The 17,110-nt window shown below is 40.7% G+C and overlaps 1 protein-coding gene across 3 annotated transcripts in view; it reads right to left on the bottom strand.

Moving 5' to 3' along the window:
* Window positions 1–10,010, bottom strand: part of ENPP3 (ectonucleotide pyrophosphatase/phosphodiesterase 3) — a 37,135-nt gene extending 27,125 nt beyond the window's left edge. Inside the window, exons 1-6 of one of the 3 annotated variants that reach the window (XM_008637965.2) lie at window positions 9,551–10,010; window positions 6,919–6,988; window positions 4,674–4,796; window positions 3,304–3,429; window positions 2,155–2,215; window positions 791–888 (exon numbers count right to left, since the gene is read on the bottom strand). In XM_008637965.2, the coding sequence (XP_008636187.2) occupies window positions 791–888; window positions 2,155–2,215; window positions 3,304–3,429; window positions 4,674–4,796; window positions 6,919–6,988; window positions 9,551–9,667 (595 nt within the window). In that variant the 5' untranslated portion in view covers window positions 9,668–10,010. Of the gene's footprint in view, window positions 1–790; window positions 889–2,154; window positions 2,216–3,303; window positions 3,430–4,673; window positions 4,797–6,918; window positions 6,989–9,550 lie in introns of those variants that run through there. The other 2 variants (XM_017739786.1, XM_017739787.1) reach the window with 2 other exon arrangements.
* Between the last annotated feature and the right edge of the window lie 7,100 nt (window positions 10,011–17,110).

The raw sequence follows: 17,110 nt of genomic DNA, 5'->3' as shown, positions 1-17,110 counted from the left end.
ATTCAGTAAAATGTAGTACATCATAATATCCATGGGAAATTTTCAAATAGAAACACAATGTAATGTACTCAGAACTGATAAAAATACTGTCAATTTAGACTATTGCTGCTGAGAAGAAATTAATAAATATGCAGACATTTTGTCCAGGTACAAAGTATCTGGAGATCTGAGCTCCAAAATATTCAGGAAATTTTAACCACATGTGCACTAATGGATCTCACTTTTTAGAGCCCTTTATAGCACAAACTGAAGATATCCAACTTACTCTTCCTCACAATATTCAGAAATACTGGAAAATGGTTACTTGAGCCTTACTGCAATAATTTCAACATACTAACATCTTAAAATATCTGACTTGAGAAAATGAATCTTTGAGGAAAATTTCCCAATAACACAATGCATTTCCTCTTAGTACTGTACTTTAATGTTCAGCTCCTTATCAGCTATTTAGCAACTTTTTAATGCAGTACCAAGAATGCGGAAAATTCTTATCTGGAACTTTTTCTCAGTTTTAAACTGTATTTTAATGTTTATTTCAAACTGTGTATTTAATAAAAAGCTGCTGACAAATATTAGAGGCCTTGTTAAAAAAAAAGTCATGTTTGCTGTGCACTCAGATACAAGAAGCAATGCAGAACATATAATAATGAAAATATACAACTGATGAGAGACTTAATTTGTGATTTTTTTCATTGCTGAGCAACACATATGCATGACAGTAGCAAAGGGGACCAGAGAGGTTGCATGCAGACTTTTAAAGAAAACAGTGAAAACACCCTTGGAAACTTACTGAGTTTTTCAATATTTGGCAGCAAGGAACTCCAAGTTTGCAAATATTCTGCTCTAAACCCATCCATTGAAAAAAGGATAAGTGGTGGGCGAGTAAATCTACAAGAAAATATAAGTTTATCATCATAAAGACGTTTGGAGAGTTGGTGACTTGTTAAGATTCTAACAATATAAATTCAGCTTTTATAAGCAGGATCTAGAATATTCATGTACATCCCAGAATTAATATCATTGTGTGAGATAAAGAAATAGTTCAATATTGAGAGCAAATATACAATCCTCCTGGTAAGAAATACCGTAGGAATAAAATACAAGTAATCCTTTCAGTGATAATATTAACAAAAAGTTACACATTGACATCAGGCAGTGATCACTAACCCAGTTAGTTTCTTATTAAAAGTGGTCTTTCCAAAACACAGAAGCACACTAGCATCAGTAGTCTGTATAAAAACAGTCTGCATAAAACAGCTTACTGGTTTGAATCGGAAATTAAATGGATCTTTATATAGCAACGCTGTTTACAGCACTTAAAGAAGCCTCCCTCCACTACTTTCCAAGCTTTAGCCTATGAAACTGCGTTAACTCAGCAAGCTATTTGTTAACCTAAAAAGTGTATTTTTATACCTATGTTGGGAGGTGCATGCAGGAACTCACAAAGAAGCCACAACTTTAATGGTCTTACTATTATAATTAAACTAAACTGGCAGTAAAATAAAAGAAAATAATGGATAATATCACAAGTACCATAACTGAATCAGAAATTAATTCATTTTTCTTCAAGGACAACTTTTAAATGGTGTTTCTGCCTAGCCTCTACCTATGATTCTGAAAAACTGCACAAATAGCAAAATTGTTTCAGCATTTGTAGATATACAGCTACTTTATAGCTCCCTTTTCAACACACCTTTCTTCCTGTAAATAATTGGAGCAAAAAAACCCCCAAACAACCCTGTTGCCTAAAGAACTGCAATCATGGATTCTAACAGTTATTACAGACTGCATAAGGTGACTTATCTGAATTGTCAAAGATACAATATGGTAACATGAAATGGACTATGACCAATTTGTGATAAATGAATCTTGAGATAACTCTAACAATTTTTCCAGGTCTTTGCAAACTGAATTTCAATCTGAATTTGAACTCCTGTACTCTGCTCTAAACTGTAAATGATCAATGAATGTAGAACAAGATGACAAAGGTTTTAGAAAGAACAAACATTCCTAGCCACAAACAATTTCTACAGAATATTGCTCAGGGCAGGGACCTTACTCTCCATAAATATGAAAACCTGTTTCAGAACACTGGAGTATTTCTGACTGTCTCAAAGATTTTATTTGCTAAGAAGAGAAATTCCTTTATCCTACCCTACTGGGCACTGAGGAGTTTCAATTGGCACACATGGTTCTTCTACCCAAGATATTTCACCTAAAAGGAAAAAAAAATCCTGAGTTAGCACTGACACGGCCCCCCCCCACCACCACCAAAAAAAGCAGCTACATGGATGATCTTTTTAAAGCTCTTCTTGTAATATTTTCTGCTTCAACAGAAATGTAGGACTAAAGATACCTTTAGGAACAATTTGGTGCAACCTATTAGCCCCTCAAACCCTGAAAGGACTAGTGCTCACAACTGTAAGTTAAAAACAAAGCACACATACTACGCAGACAAGCAAACAAACAAAACGGAGAAGAAAACACTATGAAAGCTTGGGCTTTTATTGGGTTTTAAATGAAAAAATATTCAAACTGTATCCTGACCACACTGGACTACTTATTCCTTTTTTATTTTCTGTGCACCATTGACACACTTAGAGAGAAGAATGGGGCTGCCTTTAGCACTTCTTTTCTTTCTCTGTGTTGTGGTTTAACCCCTTTTAGCTTTATTTTGCATTTAGGTAACAATAATTTTGCAGGAGTTGCCTTAAATTTATTGCCTTCCACAGCATAAAGGAATTCTGATAACAGATACTATGTCACCAGCATATTCCTCAAGTACCATTCCTGTAACTGAATTATACCAGTGCTATTCTTCATGTGTTTAGCTGGAGCCAGTATGAAACAATTAGCCATGAACAAAGATATTCAAAAATAAGTAAAACATAATAAGTCCATTCCAAAAACAGATTTATAATAAAAAGGATGGGAAATTGTAGATTAGGGATGATTACTACAATATGTACTTCAGATTGTCTCCATCTCTTTTGGGGGGAAACAAAGGAAAAAAACAAAAGAAAGAAAGGAAACAACCCAAAGCCTCCACATGTGGTATACTTCTGCAGTATCCAAATCATTCTGTCTTTCTCAAGAACGACACAATTCACAGTGTTCTGCAGAAACTGTCTTTTTCACAGTCAAAAATACCAAAAGATTCACCTCAAAACATAAATTTTTCAAAATGTCAGTCAGAATCTAGTCTTGAGAAACAAATTCATCTACCTTTATATTTTCAATGTTTGACCATCTATCTATTTCATAAAATAATTTATATTTAAAACATTTTGACTTTTGATTTACCTCTGCAAACACTGTAGTAATTTACACAGCAGTCTTTTTTCTGCAAGCAGTCATCAGAACAAGAACAGTAACTTCCAGGTATTCTTGTCTCACCACAACGGAAATTAGTGCACTTCCAAGATCGGGCTGAAAATTCCAAGAAAAAAATTATGATTCAGTTCACAGAACCTCATGTAAACTTCTTTGCATGGAAACCCCCCAAACAGGTAAAGAAAAAAAAAAATTGTTGTTTATATATACCGTTTGAGTTGTTTTATAAGTTTTCTCTGGAAAGAAAACTCAAGATTTCATTTAACAGAAAAAGCCTATTTCTTTGGCCATTGAACCGTAACACAGAGTCATAACATAATTTATTTTACAAAGGTATCCCCCAAGTCATCTCCTTCAATGCCTTCCATCTTTCCAAAAACATCTAGGGAAAAAAAACACCAAAAAAACACTCCATATTTCTTTTACAGAGAAGAAAGAGAAGCAAACTGACGTTTTTCATGCTTTTGCATATGAGTTCCAGCAGAGAGCAAAAAAAAAAAAAGAGAAGTAAGGGCTGAAGTAGGCAGAAAAAGAAATAGGATGAAGAAATATCTGAACAGCTGCTGGGAAAGCAGAGACAGTAACTGGAGAGCAGCCTGCCCTCAATGCAGAACCAGGCTGTTCCCCTTGAAGACAAGTGGACTCCTCTGATCCCAGGCACCCACCAAGGAATGCACGAGGCTGGAGAGCACAGCCGACTGGGAAACGCCCCCTTATTTTCAAAAGTGCAAGAGGTACTGGCACAACAGGGTTGCTTCAAGGGCCCTGCTTAAAGATAACTCATGATTTCTGCTCATGCTCATCTTCAGCTTTATATGTGCCATGAAATACGTGTGGCAAATGCTTTGGTTACCCATAAGGGACAAAAATACCGGGATCTGATTTGAGAAAGATGCAGGAAGATTTTGTGTACTGTCATGTCATCAAGTTACAGCCCTCTAGCCACCTGAGTACCGAGGCAGCTTGAATCTGCCACACCCACCTGAACAGGAATAACTTTACTGGGAGGGTGACCGGAACGCTGGAAAGGTTGCCCAGACAGGTTGTGTAATCTCCTTTCCAGAAGACATTCAAAAGCTGTGTGGACACAAGCCTCAGCAGTGTGCCCTAGGACCTTGCTTGAGCAGGAAGTTGGACTAGATGGCCTCCAGTGGTCCATTCCAACCCTAACCATTCTGTGATTTTGTGATTTTTGTCACATTTCCCTCCCTAGGAAATGTGACATGACTTCTGTGTATCTGCACAAACATGAGAATTACCCATTTTCTATTACAGTCACATGAAAAAACAAATTCAAAATAAAATGGACACCAGTGAGCACTGCCTGTAGGGTGACTTACTCGGCTCCACACAGGTGTCCTCATAGTCCCAGCAGCAATCCTGACGCTCCTTGCAGCCGCTGTCACACTGGCAGCCGGGCACGCCGTTCCTGTGTGGCTCATTGCACTTGTGTCTGCAGCTGACTGTAAGGAGAAGGCAGCAAGGCTGAGTGCTCAGATAACCCTGTCCCAGGCAGGTCTGTTAAACGGGTCATGGATATGGGCTGCAGGGAGAAATGTGCTGAATAATTTCCCAAATCCAATTCCCTAGCCATTTTCCAATACGGTCACTAGCACACAGGCCAGCAAGGTGCAAGCAAGGCTGTAGGAATCCCTCTGGGTGCTGAAGGTCCTGACAGCTGTTGGGACTATGCTGGTCCACAGCCTGGGGCAGAGCTGTTTCTGCAACAGGTCTCTCCAAAACCACTGGCACAGGAGGCAATGCCAGGGTGTCCCACACTGCCAGCATGAGGAAGAGGAGACTGCCATTTCCCCTGCTCATTTCTCAGTCTGAAACAAAAGAGGAAGAGTGATTCCCACTTTGGATGTTCTGTAATATGCCTGCGTGGGATGGAAGCCTCCTCAGGGCTGGGCACCAGAGCCACGGGGGCTCCCCAGGGGCATCTGGGCAGGGAGCAGCAACCAGGACCCATCCCACCACTCCAGCCTGGAGCAGGGCAGCCCCACACCAGGTGCTGGGCCCTTCCCTGGCAAAAGAGACAGGTCAAGGCCAGGCTGTTGGCCTGTGGCTGGGCCTGGCTCAGCAGAACTCATGGATGGGCAGGGCAAGGCTGTGGGGAGATAGAGGCCAGCCCTGCTGGGTCAGTGGTGGGACAGGGGAGGTGGCCCCTGGGGCCCGGGCAGGGTGGGGGCAGCCTGGGGGAATCTCCTTTCCTGGAGACATTCAAAAGCCATCTGGACACAAACCATAAAGCTTATTAGTGCACTCAGGACCCTGGAAATATCTCTGCTACTTTATTGTTAAAAGGTCCCTTAAAAATCTGTAGGTTTGGTTGTTTTAATTAAAAGAAAGAAAAGGGTCCAAATGAGGGGCCTGGCGGTGGAAGCTGTATTCCTCAGCACAGCTCTGACACCTTCGTGCAGGGTGAAGGAACAGCTCTGGGTCTCCTGAGGACACCTGAAGACATCCCTCGATCTCCAAAGATCACTTGCAGTTCCACACCAGCCTCCACATGGACAAGCCCGGTGTCCACATTCTCTGTACTCCAGAAATACTATTTGAACCATGCTGACCTCCTGCATTTCCAGTTTTCTTCTCCCCTCACACTGTTGGACAGGAAAAGGTATAACTATCTACTCAGGTTTGCTAGGGCAATTCCCTTATAATTGCCACAAGGTTCATTTCATGCTTTTGCAGGATGCACTGCCTACAAATTTGGGCTTTAGTATCGACTTTGTAGAGTCCATGCTCTACAAATCATTTTGTAGAGCTAAAATGATTTTCAAATGATGAAAAAACAATTATGGTTCCACTTCATCTTATTTGCTAGGCCCATGGTATTGAAAGACTTCAGAAGGATCTAAGACTTGATGAACTACTAGGTAAACAAGTACAAGATGTGTTGATTAGCAATGAGAAAGAGACTCTGCTTTCTTGAACTCCTCCAGTGTGGGATTACTCTTGCTTTGATTCTAAAGGAAGTATTAATTCACAATGTGTTGTGTTTGTTTGTTCTCACCTAGAATGACCCCCTGACATCAAAACACTAACTAGTGTTAGTAACTAAGTAAAAAATACCGTTCCACCCAATCAAGCCACTATCCCCTTTTTACTGTAGCTTTACAGAAACTGAAGTTTTCAAAGAATATTCATAATCAGTGTTAGAATCAGCTACCTGAACTATGCCAAATATATTCAAAGCATGAGTCCTGAAGATGATCCAATGACATTTCTCTCACAAAATACTGTTTAAATAATTGCAAGACATTATATGTAGTAAGATAACACATATCTCAAATTTTCTGAAAGTGTTAATGTAATAAAACTTCCAAACATGCTGTGACTAGGTTTCACATTTCTGGAAAGATCAGCAAGGCACTTGGTTGTTTAGGACAGGTTTTTCAAGTATAGATTTTCAGTGTTTAGTTTTTATGCAATCCAACTTGAAAAATTCAAGAACTTTATTTTCACAGGTGGTGACTTTTCACAGTTCATTTACATTACACCATAAAAGAGCCTTTGCTGAAAGCCTTTACCAGATCCAGATCATTGGCAATTATGCTGATGAAAGTATCATAAACGTACCTTGCTCCTTCTTGAGTCCTAGTCCTAAACCTAGTCCCAGGGATACAGCCACCAAAGCACACAGTAGAACCTGTCACACAGACACAGGGAAACCAACATTCACAACTGTGATAAACTGTTATGTTTATTAAAAATTAACTCTATTATTAATATTTCTATGAATGCATGATTTCTTAAGAACTAATCTCTTCTCTGTACTTCATCAAAAAATTGAGCCTGAAGATAGGAGAGGCACGATAATTATAACCTTAGGATCTGAGGCTCTAATGCTGCACTTATAACCTATGGCCAGTTGTAATGATGTAATTGGGGAAATCTTTGCTGGGGAAAAGATAGTAGGATCAATGTATTTATCTGTTTTGCAAATCCTTTATCTGTACAAATAAAGGTAATTCCTTTTACTTATTTTCTGTATTTACCTGGAATGATCATAAGGATCTCCTAAGAGATTTAGCTGGATTGAGGCTGCAAGTGTAAAATTTTCACCCACACGACAGCTTCTGCTAATAAGTCACCCTGTCAGCAAGGTTAGAGGAAATCGGAAAGAGACTAACAGCCCAAGGAAACTCTGTAACAGAAAGCAGCATAACTTTGGAAGACTGGGGGAGAACTGAGGAAGCTTTTATCAGCTCAATAGGCACCCAAGACAAATGGCAATGCATGCTGGCTGAAAGGTGCAGTGAAAAGTGACAGAGTATTTTGTGGTGTATGCACTTTCATCTTCGCCAAGATAATAGTGGGAAAGAAAATGCATATCACAGAAAAAATCACCATGAACTGGCAGTTTATGTCCCACTTTTGCCTCAGAGCTTTCTTTTGTCTTCTGCCATTTCCAGGAATCAGATGACTGATTAGTGGAAATACTAAGGTTAAAAATAAAGTAGAAATGAGAGAGGGTTACTCTCACGCTCAGTGTTATTGTAATGAAGCCTCTTATCTTAAGACTACAGCAACTATAAGGAACTGAGAACAACTGCATGTGCCCTGATCTTTGCTGCTGCCTGTCCTGCCTTGCCAGGTGCTGGGCAGAAGCGTGGCAGCAGGGAGGGCTGCTCAGCTCTCAGGTGTGGGTGTACAACTGGTATTTTTCTGAAGCAATACCAAACACTAGAAATGCCATAATTACTTCCTTTACACTTTCTCCTTCTCACCTTTACTTTCTTCCTGCTACTTACTCACAGGTTTTTGTACAGATGTACCTCAAAAGGAGTGGAAATGGAATTGGTGAGAGAACTGGATGAGAGAGACAGATGGAGTAAGGATGTGTGGAAAGATTGCCCAAATTGACAGAAATGCTGGAGACCCTTGAAAAGAGACCTCAGGTGTGAAGGCAGCAGTTTAATCCTACATCCAGTCAGCAGGGACTGAAAATCAGGGAGTTCATCTGGGCTAGACCAGCAGCCACTCTTTCTGGACAGGGAGGATAACACTGCCAGGTTAACCTAACAGATCTCGTTTCACTGAGCACAGATAAGTCAAATCACCAGGGCATGTACTTCGCACCTTGAAGTCACTATGGTTTTGCCCTTCTTTTTGATTAAAACTCCCATTTGTAATTGAAATAAATAGATGATACTAAACTGAAGTACAAATTGAAGTACAGATATTACAGCAACAAACATTCCCACTTTTTCAAGTAATGAGACAGCTGAAGTAAAACCCAAAAACTCCTATCGGGTATACAGATAAGATGCTGCATTTATTACAACATTTACAAATACCCTTGATTTTGGGACATTCGTTCTTAAGGTGAAATAACGTTGGTAGTACCAACACAGTTTTCAGTATTTCCCTCTTATTTTATGCAATCCTTGCACAATGCAGCATTAAATAGGAAACTGTACTATGTGAAATTGTTCTGATTACATAGAGCTGAAAAGTGTAGTAGTTTGACTCTTTTCTATAGGGCTGTTTTCAAAATTAAGTTGCAAGTATTTCTAAAATCAGTACCTGTAGTTTTCTCTAAGTTTCAATTTACAAATGCAAGAGCTTGTGCAAACATATACACACATTTAATGCTTGTTTCTATTGTGGTCACAAACAGAAGATACAACAAAAGATGTTTAAAGCTTAACAAAAAGCCTACACTTTATTATTTACAAGGCAGCTGCATGGATCTTAAAGCCTCAGGGAAGAGGTAAAGAGTTGTCATGATATTTGAGATGTGAGACTGACAATACTGTACAAAATGTTTCATTAGGTTTTTCCCTTGCCTTACTTCCTGATTGTTTTTTGCCAACGACTTTCCTATATGTTCTGTTTCGTTAACAACAAATTTAAAGATACAAAAGTAAGCAAAAAGAAACTGTGGTTGCTTTGGCCACAAACACATCTGTTTTAAGACAATATCTAAAACAAAGTATCGAAGCAATGTCTTCACTGTGCAAAAGAACAGTCAGGTTAATGAATCACAACAAAAATTGCCGTAAAAAAAATTGCTTCTTACGTACCAGAACTTTAGAAATGTGCCAGTGAAATTAGTGCAGTTTCAGTGACACACTCACACAGTAAAATTTTAACTACCAATTACCAAGCTACCCTGAATGATTATACTAATACAATGAAACTTCAAAAAATCCTGCAGATTTGAGAATTGTTAAACTAGCAGCCCCTAAGAGCAGCACCTACTTACAGCACAGATGACTTTGTATTTAAAGACGGATTTTTTCTTCACATACTCTCCTGGTTGTAAAGACATCTGCTCCGAATATCTTCTGTGATCCTTGGGTATATCACCCTCAAGCTCCATTTTGCCGAGATCTGCCTCTCGTCTGCGTCTTCTGCCTCCTCAGCGTCCCCAGCTGGGTTAGCCGCAAGTGAGATGCTACTCCTTCTTCAAGAGTTCCTAGTACTTTGCTCATAGGTCTTCTTATGAGATCTCAGCTTTTGCATCAGTGTTAGGTTTGAAGGAAGCCAAAGCAAGCAAGAAAACTACTCTGAAAGGTCAAAGGCTGAAAAGCATTATCTGTGTTCAGGGAGCCTGGCTGTTCAAGATAAGAACTGCATTAGGCAAACACTTAAATTGAGATTAGAAGTAATACGTTGCTAAGCAATAAAATGCAAAAATACTCAAGTAGTCAACTATTTGGTTAAAAGCTTGTCATCCAGAGAATTTACCCTCAAAGAAAGTGTTAAATATACGAAACCAATATGAAAGGAGACGTTTTCTTACTCCGTGTTCTGTGTCACGCCTATGTTTTCAGATCGCTTTCCTTATTTAGCGTCAGAGGATTTGTCCCGTTTAGTTTCAATCCACCTTTGTCTCAACTTTTTTCCACTTCTCTATATGTTTGATTTTAAGTTGCTATAACTGTTACTTAAAAACAGATGGTATACAGACGTACAGAATCAAATTCAATTAAAAAAAAAAAACATATTTTTTATTTAAGTACAATTTAAAATCTGTTTTTCAACCTGGTGGTTAATGGAAGGCTGTTATGAAAATGTACCTTCATAGCGTACTAGGACTATGAATGTGTAACTATCCAGATGTTGATCTGATTCTAAATTTGAGCACCGCATGAGCTGCAACTTACAATAATTAAATCTAAAATGTTTATAATTATATATAAAAATCCAAATCATGATACTAAACACGGTGGTGTGAAGAAAATTAACTCCACTGCAGCCCAAACCAGTACGATCTCCTTATTCTATACATTTGTGTCATGCTGAAGTCCCACATTATCCAGTACCTCCTCATTAATCACATGCACACACACACACCCCCATACTTTAATTTATAGACAGCTATCACTCCCTCACTCCATGGGCCATCCCTGTACAACACCCATAAAAAGCCCATTGAGTTCCCTTCTTCCGTGACTGGGGTTCCATCTCTTGTGGTGATTGCTCAGGATAGGAGGTGTGTTGTGTAGAGCTACCAGTTGCCAAAACCTATTCAGGTTGGGTCACACCCGCAGTGATTCTTGTGAAGCTTGCCCTTCCTTACGGCGGCTTCAGCTGTTGCGCCTCCTACGTAACACCACGCAACTCAAACAATGAGTTACAACAGCTAGACATTGTATCCTTTACAATTCCCACACCTGGGCTCTTCAAACGAGGTTAAAAGGTTCCTTAATTAACTCCTCCTCTTACCATGCTGGGATGGACTTACAGGTTGCAGACTTTCCCTTGGTTGGAAAGGCGCTCTGCAGAAAGGGACCTGGGGATGCTGGTCAACAGCAGCTGAACATGAGCCAGCATGTGGCCAGGTGGCCAAGAAGGCCAATAGCATCCCGGCCTGTCCCAGCAATAGTGTGGCCAGCAGGACCAGAGCAGGGATTGTCCCCCTGTACTTGGCACTGGTGAGGCCACACCTCCAATCCCGTGTTCAGTTCTGGGCCCCTCACTACAAGAAAGACATGGAGGTGTTGGAGGGTGTCCAGAGAAGGGCAACAGAGCTGGGGAAGGGTCTGGAGCACAAGTCTGATGAGAAATTGGCTGAGGGAGCTGGGGGTGCTTAACCTGGAGAAAAGGAGGCTTAGGAAGGAGCTTTATCACTCTCTGCAACTACTGAAAGGAGGTTGTAGCCAGGTGGGCCTCTTCTTCCAGGTAACAAGTAACAGGACAAGAGGAAAAGGCCTCAAATTGCACCAGGGGAGGTTTAGATTGGCTATTAGGAAAAATTTCTTCCTGAAAGAAATGAGATAGATTTGTCTTTACAAACAAACTATGGGTCTGCTGATAAAAGCTAGATACTGAGAGGTGAAAGAAACAATAGGAGGAATTCCGCTGATTGATGAAAGGAGTGAGAGGGATTTGTCTTTACAAACAAACTGTGGGTTTACTGGTAGGTAAAGATAGATACTGAGAGACAAAAGAAGCAATGGGAAAACCCATAAATTCCATGGGAAAAGAAAAAGGTGAGTATACATTAGAAGGGGGTCTATATTAGGTGATTCGGGGAGTCTGTACCTCTCAAGTACCTCAGCCAATGGGGAAAGAGAGAGGGAAATGCGGCTGGGAAATTAGGATAAAAAGGAGGCTGCGTCCTCTAACAATTTGGGAGACCCCAAGGGAAATGCCCCATGACCTCTCACTTTATTCGAATAAAGTAACAGGACTCCTCTGTCTCCTTTTTGGACATAAAACTCTGGTGTTTGTGGATTAATTTTCCTGACATTCCTCAAAAGTATTGTCAAGCATTTGGGCATGGCTGAGTCACCATCCTTGGAGGTATTTAAAAGACATGTAGATGTGGTGCTTAGGGACATGATTTAGTGTTGGACTTAGCAGTCTTTTCCAACCTAAATGATTCCATGATTCTACTATTCAGGGGTGTAGCTGCTCCACTATCCACAGACGCTTTGGGGTATATCTGCTCCAGCCTGGTGTTATTCAGAGTTCACGGCCCCTTCAACCAGAGTTCAGACTATTGTTACAGCATTCCTACAGTAGTACAAAACCAGCAGCAATGACCAGGCCATCTGTCTGCCCAGGCATGTGGCCAGTGCTGTTATCAAAATGCTCCCAGGCACAGGAAAGTAAGATGATAAGCGCTACAGCATACGGCAGCCATGGACAATCACTCCATTCTAATATAGAGCAAAGCAAGCAGGTCCTCTGGTGAGAGCAGGAGCCTGCCAATTAATAGCCTAAACAGCTGTAGCAGCTGCAAATCCAGTATAGTGCGTTCCTATCAAATCTGTCGTTATCTTCAACCCCTCTGGCCCCACACTGGGTGCCAAAAAGCACACTTGTGGGTTGCAGGCAGCTCAGACCCACACAGACACTCACACCGTCCCCTGCTGTGGGAAGCAGGGAAGAACAGGAAGGGTAGAAATGAGAAAACTTGTGAGTTGAGACACAGGCAATTTAATAGGTAAAGCAAAGCCATGCACACAAACAAAGCAAAATCACTCCATCGCTACTTTCCACCAGCAGGCAGGTGTTTATTCGAGGAAGGTAGAGTTCCACCACGTGTCATGATTACATGGGAAGGTAGACACCATCACTCTGACCATTCCCTATGCCTTCCTTATTTTTTTCCCTAAGTTTTATTGATGAGCACATTCTAGGACATTCCTTACCAACAAAATTAGATTACAATTAAAAAAACTTAATAAAAATTGGCCAAGAACCCAAACTTTTCTGTTTCAAGATCAAAAGCCTCACACGTTAAAAATACTTCTTTTTATCCCTACCAAAAGAGAAAAAAAGCAATCCATATGATCAATACATAAGAATAAAGAAAGCAACAAGAAAGAAAGAAATAATCATTCTTTCTGTTCTCAATTACTAAACCATAAATTTGAGTGACCATTCTGCCTACAGACTGACACTATACAAATGCAGGGAGAGGGTGAAAAAAACCCCATTCCCCTATAGTTACACTGCAGTCCTCAGTTCATCTGGCACTTTCAGGAAGAGGAAGGTGTTTTCAAAGAACACAGGCAGGACATCTCTGACATATACATGTTAACAAGCACATCAGGAAAAGGGGGAGAGTAATTTCTGAATAGCACTTCGTTGTAGACACTTTCAATTTTCACTACTAAGAAGTCAAAAGTCCTCTAAGGCATGAAGAACTAGGCAGGCCCAACACACCATGAATTCTAAGATACCTTTGTAGTCATTTGTCATCTATCTTCTAAAATTAATGGCACTCACTTAGGAAAAAACACTCTGAAGTTTAACCATTTTTCTCATAAATGTTTCTTTTCAGCCATAAACATTAAAATTATCATTTTGATGAAGGTGGTTTTGCTAGAGTACTGCGATATTTACAAGCATTTTGAAAAGTGCATTTCTTTTTCTGTATCTGGATGAAGCGAGTCATTTCATCCTCATGCAAATGCTGCTTTCCTGCTTTGTTTGGTGAGGTGTGTGGCTCAGTGATACCCAGTACAGAGTCTAATAGTGGTTCATGCCTTGGCAGGCACACCTGGGTACAGTCGCTCCAGGGTTAACAGCAATACTGTTTCTCCTCCTGGATACGTGGCTCCCTTGGGAAAAGCAGGATGACCTTTGCCTAGGGCCTGACCTGCTGTAGCACCCCTTGCTCCCAGCTCCATCCCAATAACTAGATTCTCTGCCAAAGTGTGACAGAGAGAAGTTAGTCAGGTCTTCAGGTGAGCCCTGTCCCATACACACACCCCCTCTCCTTTACAATTGTCTCCGATGGGAAATACGATTTGTCCTAAAATAAGAATACCGAGTGAGAATACTAAGATAAGAACACCCAGCGAGCATTCCAAGAGGAACTGTCTGGGTGTTCCTATAATGACACATTTCAGAGACAGGGAGCTGTCATGATTTCGACTGACTTTGGCACACATCAGCCTGCAAAAGTGTTTAAAATACTTCTGGAGACTGGGCCAACTGGGCAAACTGGTCTCCCAGGCTGCAGACAGCTTCCAGGCAGATCCCCCTGTCCTGGCAGGGGTGCCTGCAGGGTACATCCAGCCCAAAGGTGAGGAACACTCACTTTTGGTGAGTGGACAGGCAAGTAAAAGCACCAAAATCCTAAAGAGACAGAGACAAAATCCTAAAGCAGCTCCACAGGTGCTTTGATGCTTTGCCACTTGCCTTTGTAAGGCCAAAGACTGTGAATATGTACATTTCTAGCTGGTTATAATATAAGCTGGTTATAATATGTTTAGACATGCTTATATTGTATACTGCTTTGGCAATATTAGGATATTGTATTAGCAATAAATCTAATCATACTCATCCACATAATGTATCATGTTTCTTGTGCCTGACCAAGAGTCTCCTCTCTACCACTCTTCTACACAAAGGTAGGATCATAGGTAGTTTGGTTTTGTTAAAATGAGATCTGGTTAGACAAGGTGTTCATTCAGGACATAATTCACCATTTGAACCTCTTTGAGGGTTCAAGGCTATTACATAGTTGAGTGGTTGAATTTTAAAATTCAAAATTTGGTATAGTATTTGGGACAAGTTGTGAAACAGGACCCTAGCTAGGATTAGACCAAGTCTGTCTAATAGAGGTGACCAGCTAGATTTAGGCTTGCATGCTAACTACTGTTGAGAATGCACGTTGGCTAATGACCTAACATCAAGATAAAGTTGTATTAGGCACAAAGTAGTGGACAGATTGTATGTTGGTAATATTAGGGTTGGATAGGAATGGCTGTTAGCCCATAAGTGTGACAAAGTAGTAAGGCAGAAAAAAGTAAGAATAGTAGATTGGTCCTCAAAATAATAATAAGGCATTATGATGAGTAAAACAACTTCTTTTGGGCTCAGTTTCCAGTCCTCTTATGGGTCACTGTGGGAATGGATTAGGAGCATGGGACAGAATTCGAGTAGACACTTACCCTGGGCATTGTCATTTTAATAAAATATGAGGTGATCTGTCCAGGATGGACAAGTACTGACACTGGGTATTGATGGAACATGCATGGTGTCCTGGGGTGACTGTATGATACTGTATTCTCTATCGTCTTCCATATGTCAAACATGAATAATGTCAGATTGTTCTGCAGCACTCTTTAAATAAGCATACAATGAAAAGTATTATCAACATTTTTTACAGAATAAATAACTTCATGTTAAAACTGAGGCCAACCCAATTCTAAGAGCAAGACAAGCATGTACAAGCAGACCTTCAATTGCATCCCCTCTGTTTTCAGTGATCATCTGTTACATGTATATGTAGGTAATAACACAATGCAAGCATTATTGGTTTCCTAACCAGGTACTTCCCACTGCTGACAAGAATGCACTGACTTCAAAGCATCCTGTACCTGTTGGCTGCAACACATATCTCTGCTAGCTGTGCAAGCGCTGCTGCCCCATGTATCACTGTCTTCTGTGGTACTTCTTAAATTTACTCACAACATTTCTCATTGTTTATGTGATCTGTTCTTCTAGGCCTGTTTACACAGAAGCCGTTTATATTTAAAACAAGCAATTGGCTACCCATTTCCATGTGAGCCTTTCCCCCATGAGTACACCCTGCTACCTCCTGCTCAACTCCAAGCCTGGAAATGTTAACTTTTCACTGCTCTGAGGCCCCTAGTTATCAGCTTGATAGTTGATCAGACAGGGAGGTGAACAGCTTTATTTTTCCATTGAAGACATAAGTTTGTATCTGTTTACCAGCACTAGCTGGATAGCCAAACATCCACAGACAGCTCAGAAAATACAGCGTCAGCATCAAAGATACACAAAATTTTAAAACTGTCTTGATTTGGCATTTTATGTTTATTTTTAGTATAAAAACCTCTGGATATATAAATAGATATAAAATGCTCTCTACCAGATAGGTGGTTGTGGACAGCTGGAGGTCAGCCACATGTCTCAGGTAACAAATTACAGGACAAAAGAAAACAGCCTCAAGTAGCACCAGAGGAGGTTTAGATTGCATATAAGGAAAAAAATGTTCACTGAAAGGGTGGTTAGGCATTGAAACAGACTGCTTAGGGAAGTGGTGGAATCACCATCCCTGGAAGTGTTCAAAACTGTGCAGATGTAGCCCTTGGGGACATGGTTTGGCGGTGGGCTTGGTAGCACTGGGCAACTGGTTGGACTCGACGATATTGGAGGTCTTTTCCCATCTTAATGATTCTGTGATTCTAATGTAATACTATTGTGCTCATTTTTAAATGTAATACTATGGTATTTTACTGTGTCCAGTTTTGGCATAGGAGCTCCTGGAGTGGGTCCAGTAGAGGGCTGTGAGGATGACTGGGGGACTGGAGCATGTCTCGTATGAGGAAGGGCTGAGGGAGCCTTTTCAGCCTCAAGAAGAGACAACTGAGAGGGGACATCATCAATGTCTGAAAGTATCTGAAGGGAGGGTGCCAAGAGGATGAAGCCAGGCTCTTCTCAGTAGTGCCCAGCAACAGGATGTGAAAAACGAGGTTCACTCTCCTGTGAGAATTTAAAGGGATTAATATAAAGACAATAAGAGAGACATAAAATAAAGCAAAGGGATAACGGCCGGGTGCCTTGGCGCTCTGCCAAGAGCACACCTGATGCTCGAGGTGAGTCCTTTTTATACCATTTTTACTGTCTGTTCTCTATGCATATTCAAACTTTTCCAGGAGCTGTTCTGCATGGTCACTCCTTGGGTCCGCCTTTTTAGAGCATGCGTATTCTTCTGCCTTGCAGTTTTATTTCTTTTGATTCTTGGGGTTGGGCTCGCTAGGTAAGAGTCGATGGTAGGGTGGATCTCTTAATTCTCCAGACAGTCAGGGCTGATTGCAGCTTTGGGCCTCTT

Source organism: Corvus brachyrhynchos, unplaced genomic scaffold (assembly GCF_000691975.1).
Source record: "Corvus brachyrhynchos isolate BGI_N302 unplaced genomic scaffold, ASM69197v1 scaffold14, whole genome shotgun sequence".
Taxonomy (NCBI): domain Eukaryota; kingdom Metazoa; phylum Chordata; class Aves; order Passeriformes; family Corvidae; genus Corvus; species Corvus brachyrhynchos.
This window is presented reverse-complemented; position numbering and strand designations above follow the sequence as displayed.